The sequence below is a fragment of the Mus caroli genome, chromosome 3 (assembly GCF_900094665.2).
Source record: "Mus caroli chromosome 3, CAROLI_EIJ_v1.1, whole genome shotgun sequence".
NCBI lineage: Eukaryota > Metazoa > Chordata > Mammalia > Rodentia > Muridae > Mus > Mus caroli.
The window spans coordinates 107,970,265-107,978,777 of record NC_034572.1 but is presented as its reverse complement, the minus strand read 5'-3'; the positions used below and the strand labels follow the sequence as shown (position 1 = coordinate 107,978,777).

Here is an 8,513-nt window from a genome sequence, read left to right as displayed (position 1 = left end):
ACTCACTTTGTAGACCAGGCTGGCCTCGAACTCAGAAATCCGCCTGCCTCTGCCTCCCGAGTGCTGGGATTAAAGGTGTGCGCCACCACGCCCGGCTCGCCAATTATTTTCTTAACAACTTCAGAATTTAAGTCAGTTCTCTCGGTTGTCCACATTACCTAGAACCACCACCACCACAGACAAGCTAATCTAATCAACTAGGTGATTACATATATATATATATATATATATATATATATATATATATATATATACTTTCCACACAGTATCAACTTAGTAACTTAGTAACTTTTGATGACATTTAGAAATGGGGGATTTTAATTATTAATTCTCTAGCTATTGATTCTTCAAAAGACACTTTGGAGTTATACTCTGGGGGTCCATGACTTTTATAAAACTGTTGGCTGCAAGATTTGCATAAGTGTATCTTGACAGATTTGAGTGAGTGTTATTTTTAGAGAATAATTTTCTATCTCTGGAGATAGCATTTCCAAGGGTAAATTTTATTCTTTGGTCCCAATATGTATTTCTTGATATGCTTTTACCAATTTTAGACTAAATATTCCAGGTAAAAACTAAGACTCCTTAAATCAAGAATTATGAGGTGGTGACCAAAACAGCAATTAGAATTCTCCTGATGAACAACTTTTCCCACTGCAGAAAATTAATAACAGTTTAGCCTTGTCATGATGCACTGGCATCCAATTGTAAACATGTTTTAATGTTAGCAGAATGCAGTAATATGGTTCTTTACAAAACAGCCAAAGGTAGTCTGTGTCCTGGTTTCCTTGAGTAAAGTAAATAAAATTAGCTAACCATGAGACCCAGTGATTGATTCCAAGAAATCATGGCCAACAGTGAAGATTTCTGATTAGAATAACAACCCACTGAGCTAGATAGACATGGAGTTTAAGAGTAACAAAATAAGGAAATAAACAAACACAGCAGCCCACCAGGGGACCTTCATCTACCCAAGAATTCCAACATAAGGAAAGCTGTTCAATTAGGTGACAGTTGTATTTCCCACAGATTATACAAATCAAATTATAATTTTCTACCTACATATTCCTATTAGACATGAGACATAGTTTCAAGTCAATTATTTCCTTACGATTTCCATTTCAGACAACATATCATCCTCTTAGTCTGGTAGAATCATATTTTTTTATGTATAGGACTTGTGATAGTATGTTTTCCTTAGATCATTGAGTACTGAGAGGTTTTGGTGGAATGGATCTATGAACAGACTTTAGTAGAAGGGCCCAGGTGGCTATCTTGTAAAGGTATTTCAAATATGAGATCATGTTTATTAGCTCATTTTAAGAATGCTAGTAATAACAATAAAATCATAATAACAAGCATCCTAGTTTTCTAAGTGAACTTGATAAAGTCAACACTTGGGTCTATTTATGAATTCACGAAAATATTTTAATAAAAGGCTCAGTGGCCACAGATGGGAAAATATGTAGAAACTCACAGCCAAGCATTATGTAGAGTCTAAATGGGAGGACTCTCAAATCCATCCTCTGAGAACTCAAGGAATTCCATGGAGATTTTAAAAACCATAAAGGAAGGAGGACACTGGGAGAACAAGTATAGAGGAATTTTAATCCAGCAACATGGCTGCTCTGGCAAGTGATCACATCTATAGACCTTCTAGGTCTACATGATCTGGCTGGAATAACACACTTTTAATCCCTCTGACTGAAATATAGACAAACCCTCAGTACACATCTTTAAACCAAACAATGAAGGTAAGTGTAGAAGCCGTGTTTGGAAGTGACATCTAATTGAAAGGCAATGAGTTGAATCAGAAATGGATTAAACAGAACAAGTCAGAGATAAGATATGGCCTACTCTCAGGAGAAGAAACAGGAAAGAGAGGCTACTTAAGAGCAGCAAGATAGATGAGAGAGAGAGAGAGAGAGAGAGAGAGAGAAACAATCCAAAGAAATGAAAGAGAGAAAATAAAGCAAGTGATTTATTTCACCAATTTTCAACTCACAATTTAACTTTTAATAATAAAAAAAGACTGTTTTTGAAACTTTGTAGTCTAAGACATAGAAAATTTCGATCCAATAATAATAATAATTGTAATAATGATGATGATGATGATGATAATAGTAATAATAAATTGGAGTCACTTACAGTCTCGCCACGCTGTCCAGGGTGTCCTGGTAGCCCATCTTTCCCAGCAGGGCCCTGGAATAACAAACATTAAATAACTGAGTCTCATGAATACTGCTCCCATGTTATAGCCCGAGGGTAACAATTAAGATAACCATCTTGCTTTATATAGCAAACCGCATTTTGATGGTTTTGTTTTTATATAAAGTGATATTTAGTTGATTTTTATATACACTTGCTTGTGAATTGCCTCAGAAATGAAAAACAGAGACAATGGGAACTCTGTAAAACTGTATACAGGGCACTTTGCATTTCAGTGAAATTTTTCATTTGCATTTGTATTTTAAGAACATATAAGCATAATTTTGTAGTTTTACTTCAGTAAAAACATTAGTTATCCGATTTGACAATAAAATGTGTTTTTGTTCCTGTTTTCTATTTTTGAAATCCATTCACAATTGAATTCCATGTAACTGAAATGTGGATAAGAGAGAAAGCTAGTGTCCTCTAGTGGTCATCGACTTTCTGACCAAAAGGAAGAAGAAATGCTAAATTGCAAAATCATTTCACCTGTCACACTGTCTTAAGTACACTAAAAACAAAGCAAACACTAACAAAAAGCAAACAAACAAAATACCCATCAATTTTCAGTTCTAGAGTCATCTGGAATAAATGTTAAGTTTTTTACATACCTCTAAGAAGTAAAATGAAAGCTAGGAAAAATTTTACTACATGACTGCCTTTTGCAAAGGGAGCTGTTTGCTATGTCTGAAGAAAGAAATGAAGGAATTAACTGCAGGTTAAAAAACTGCAGAATCAATGAAAAGTAGGATTTTTTTTTTCCTAAAATGTGCTTGTAAGGACTCTACAATCTAAATATTTAATAGTGACTGACTGATTCTCTCAAAAGGCATTTAGACTAGACTCCTCAAAAGCCATTCAACATCAGTTCACTTTTCAAAATATACTCAGTAGGTGCATAAAAACATTCTCTCTAGTCTGAATAAATCGAAATATATAGCCATTTTAATCAAGATATCTTAATGCCTAGCACACCACCCCTTGTTTCTGTTAGTTATTTAGATAATGTTATCTTCAAAGGTCTATTTTTATACTTGCTAATATCTAGCCAGTTTGAAAAAAAGTCTAGGACTTAGAAAAGAACACATTCATGGTCACCTTTACCCCACTTTGAATTGACCACTAGAATGGCTGGCTGGCATGCTTCAGGGCTGCTTCTGGCAGTGTTCCAAACGATTTCTGCTACCTGATCCCTTCCATCTCCACACCTTTATTTTAAAATGACAGTCCATGTGATCAAAGCTTGCTGATGTTTTTGTTTGTTTGTTTGTTTGTTTGTTTGTTTGTTTTTTGGTTTTTCGAGACAGGGTTTCTCTGTGTAGCCCTGGCTGTCCTGGAACTCACTCTGTAGACCAGGCTGGCCTCGAACTCAGAAATCCGTCTGCCTCTGCCTCCCAAGTGCTGGTATTAAAGGCGTGCGCCACTACGCCCAGCTTTGCTGATGGTTTTTATTGTGTCTAAGATCAGCAAGATAATTCCACTGCCAATCACATGCACAAAGCATGAGGAGCTGTTAATAAACAGCCCAAACATTTTGTAAAATAACTTTTATTTTGTTTTAAGGGTATATATCAGTTACCTCTGTATTAGCCACTAGGTGTATCGTAATGAAATATGCAGCTTTACCCACAGCTTAGAGAGGCACAGAAACACATAGTTAATTGCTGGTAGATTGATCTAGTTGTAGCTTTGCAAAACAGCATATTAAAACCCTTCTGTATCACCACTGTTTTAACACAAATGGAGAAATGTGTTATCAATCTGAAGACATTATAAAGTTTTCAGACTGATACGATGTTACATAAAGAATAATATATATATACATGACTTCTTTCCCAGGAAACTAAAATGTTATCAAATATGCACACAGTAATAAGTGAGAGACCTATACATGTTTCTTGATAAGCCTATGAGTGTAAGCAGTAAGTAGCTTGCTCCTTACTGGTACAAATTATATTTAAATTAGCGAAACGATCATCTTTTGAGATAGTGATCTTAGATTTAAATGATTCTGTCTTGGAATGAACACATCATGGCTTTTAATGGAGTTCCTAGAGAGTTTAAGGAATAGAGTTAATGGGCCAAAGAGCAATATCATCAAGCTTTGCCTTGAAGTAAGTACACATTTCAAAATTATGCAGTATATTTGAAATAACTGTTTTGACTCTACATTACTAATCAATAAAATAAAACCAACTAATTTCCCAGCAGGTTCATAACACTGATTTTAAGATAATATATTATATATCAAAAGAGGTTGATTCTTCAGTGGAGTTGAGAGACTAAAGTTTACATGAAGATTTATATACTCCTCTTGGGCCTCTGTGCTTAAAGGTGTCTCTTCCCTTCTAACTGACAATGAATTTTGATCCTCCTAAAAATAAATTTACATGCAACATGATAGCCAAGTTAAAAATGTTAATACTGGTTCTTAAATTATATAACTATGTAGTAATGTGCTAACATTGACATTGAACAGCTGTATTTAGTTGATTCTTATCCTGGAATTTCAATATTTGGGAGACAGAGACAGGAGAAAAGAGTGGAGTCCAGTAAAGCCTACATATAGTGTTGAGACCACATCTTGAAGGAAAGGACTAACAAAAGAATGGAGAGAGAGAGAGAGTAAAGGAGGAAGGAAGGGATGTAAGGAGAGATGGAGGAGTGGCAGAGGAAATAAGAAGAGAGGGAGGAAGAGGGAGTATGAGAGGGAAGGAAACAACCAAAAAGCAAACCTCAAAAAAACAAATGAGTGCCTAAAATAGGTGTAAAATTTACAGATTCTGAATGAAATATCCCAAGCCCCAAATATTTGTATGTTTCTACACAATTTTTTAAATACAAGGCAAAATAATAACTTGTAGGAGAGTAGTTTATCTCTCGATTTAAATACTACATGTCTGTTTCAAAAAAAGTCTTTAGTGCCAAATGTTATGCGATAATGTCAGAAAATGGCAGAGACTTTTATTTCAAGCTTTACAAATTTGTTTGTCAGAAAATATTATGTAATAATTCTGCTTAAGGTGACATCTCTTCAATCAAACTATACAGTTAAATGTAAGATTTTCACTGTATCTCTAATGCCTGGCAGTAAAGAGCGTGAGTGCTTGATCAATATGGAAAGCTTACTGAAGACACCGTCAAGAAAAGGCTGAAACATAGGAACAAAAATGAGTCCAATGCTTTGTTTAACAACAAGACTATATTATAAGGGATGCAGTTTATAACAGTGCAAATGAATAAATATATATGAAAAAACATACATATCATTGAATGATTTTGGGAAAAACCATCTAAATACATGATATCAAAATACTTAATGAAATGCTCACAAAAATATGCATGTACAAATTTAAGAACTATGATTTCACTTTAACATGAAGTACTATATAGAGTTTATTGTTCATGTAAAAAAAAAATACAGATAATGCATAAGAAATTCCCATCTATCAGTGGAAAGAGAGGCCCATTGGTCTTGAAAACTTTATATGCCTCAGTACAGGAGAAGGCCAGGGCCAAGAAGTGGAAGTGGGTGGGTAGGGGAGTGGGGGGGAGGGTATGGGGGACTTTTGGGATAGCATTGGAAATGTAAATGAAGAAAATACCTAATTAAAAAAAAAGAAATCTGTTCAGCCATAAAAAAAAAAAAGTAATTCCCATAGAGGCAGTAGAAACATTCTGTTTTAATGTCAGCTGTTTGAGTTAATCTTCAACTCTGAGGGCATATGAAATTATTTCTTGACAAATTTAAAATGATAAACAGAATAGTTTAGTTTTAAAACATACTCAAAACACCACCTTAATTACCAAAAAAAGTTTGAAAATGTGTCCATATTTAACATTTCATTTGTGTTTATATTTCAAGATGACTAATTTATCAGACTAGTTTATTAAAGTCTGAGGACTATCTAGCCTAGATTATAGTAATGGTTCACAAACTTTAGCCCTGGTCAGACAGCATGGTCAGACCATGACTAGAACATCTCTCCTGAGACAGAGAGAGAAAAATCTACGTAGATTATATCTTCAACAATGTCCAAAGTGCTGCTCCTTGTGGGGACAGAATATATTTCATAACCTCGGAACCAAGCAGGTGTATAAATCATGATAATTTACATTAAGAAAGTGAATGACAGACAGAAAATAAGTAAACTGACCCTACCTGATAGTCTTTTAAGTATTTATCTCTGAAAACAAAGTATTCTCAATAACTTTGTGTGGGTTGTTAATAGTGATAACAGTCAAAAGGCACTGAACTAGGTAAATTTCATACAAATTTCTCAGAACCTACCACAGCTTGGCATGGTAGCATATGCCATTAATCCTAGCACTCAGAAGGCAAAAGTAGACAGAAATCTGTGTAAAAGGTAGCCTGTACTACATAGTAAGTTCAAGCCACCCAGATCTACCTAGTGAAAAATTCAAATGCAAGTACATTATAGAAATAAAATTGTGACAATAAATCTTAAGTGGTCTCTTAAGTAACACAGCACTGGGAAAGATTTAGGATGTGCTCATTAAAGAAGCATGAAAGATTCCATTGATTATGGAAAAAAACAGGAAGGTGCTACCATGTAATATATACTCTATTTAACAATTATTTTCAGTTTTATACATGAGTTGATTGTAAAAGTGACTGAGAAACAACAATTATACTACTCAAGTTCTTACTTAATATGCTCTTTAACAGAAGACATCTAAATTATGTTCTCAAAACATATGTGTACTTAAAAGACTAAATACGTACTCTTTAATATTTGAATTCAAAATTACTTTAAGGATTTTTTATAATAATTACATTTTGCAGGTATTAAAATTGCAAGCTATCACTATCAAACATGAAAATATCATTGAATAAAGCAAAAGAGAATCTGTTACACTTACAGGGGGGCCTTTTGGTCCAGGGAATCCAACTGGACCTTGAGGTCCTTGAGGGCCCTAAAAACAAAAAGCATTAGAGGAATTTAAGGATAAATCTTCATCGATATGTCTTTATACTTTGTGGTTCATTTTATCAGATGAAACACTAGAGCAATGAATTTCCTCATCTTAGTCACAAAAGCACAGCAATATGAGTATGGCCAACCTAACAAAGAACTGAAATGACTTCTAACTATGAGAAACTGCACACCACACTAATGTTCTTATCTCAAGAGAACTGTGAATATTTACAGTTCATATTAAAATGCTAATATTCCTACACAAGATGTATACATCTGGTTCTAGGAAGAATGGACAGGTAGTAGAGTCTCACAAACCTTATAAGTATTAGCAAGCAAGTATGGTCACCTCAGATGGCACATACAATACTGGCCTTGACAATAGTCAGTCATGCAAGACAGATGGGCTCATGGGGTGGCTTCTTACTGAATTATGGGCTACTGAGAGAATTTGGAAGACTGGGATTCATGATCACACTGTAAGCCCTGCTGAGCCCAACAGGTGCTAAGAGAGAGCTCCAAACCAAGCTTTCCATAGATATGCTAGTTACTCACAGTGGGTGACAAAGGAAGCACAGACATGAAAGTGAGAGGGGAATTCTTGAGAAGGATGGGGTGGTAAACAGCAGTGGGGTGAAGCTGGGAGGAGAGCTGTGGGAGAGTGGACAGTATGCCTTGTGCAATTATATGAAACTTGTCAAAGAAAAATTTTAAGTAAATAAAAATAATTATCAAAAGCAATAGTGCATATCCATCTATATGAGAAGTTTCATAGTATATATTCTTTTAATATTGGTTGCAAGCCTATATAAAGAGGAAGATTAAAAGAAGTTTCAGTCAATCTCCAAAATGAAAACTCCAATGCACTCAAAAAGAGTTCTGTCTCTAGTGATACACAGATAACAGAAATCATATGTGATCATTACTAAAGCATTGCGGTACCCTTAGCTCTACAAAACATGCTGGGGCAACAATTCTGTCCTTCGTCAGCACTGTTTTCTGCATTACACACTTTAGTACACAACATAAGATGAACTTATAATTTTCCCTATTAACATTTTACCCTAGTAGGCATTTATAACACCACTCCTAGCTTGATACATAATTATATTATTCAAATTTTTATTTGCACATCGCTAAAATGCATAAAGCCCACCCAGTTATAGAGATTGTTTTGGAATTGAGAAAATGGATAGGTAAAAGTTAATCCTGGACTGGCCAAGCACAAAATTATATCTCCTAAATGAAATGTACAAAATGGGACATAGTATACATAAAATGTCTCATGTAATAAGATGAATATTAAACGTACTGTTTGCAAAGCAAGAAAACAGCCCACTGAAGTAGGCATTCAAGATACTTTAC

The 8,513-nt window shown here is 34.7% G+C and overlaps 1 protein-coding gene across 4 annotated transcripts in view; it reads right to left on the bottom strand.

Moving 5' to 3' along the window:
* Positions 1 to 8,513, bottom strand: part of Col11a1 (collagen type XI alpha 1 chain) — a 187,134-nt gene that overhangs the window by 68,475 nt on the left and 110,146 nt on the right. For all 4 annotated transcript variants that reach the window (XM_021159058.1, XM_021159057.1, XM_021159060.1 and 1 more), the window contains 2 exons: positions 7,093 to 7,146; positions 2,149 to 2,202 (listed from right to left, as the gene is read on the bottom strand). In XM_021159058.1, coding sequence (XP_021014717.1) covers positions 2,149 to 2,202; positions 7,093 to 7,146 — 108 coding nt within the window. The remainder of the gene's footprint in view (positions 1 to 2,148; positions 2,203 to 7,092; positions 7,147 to 8,513) is intronic.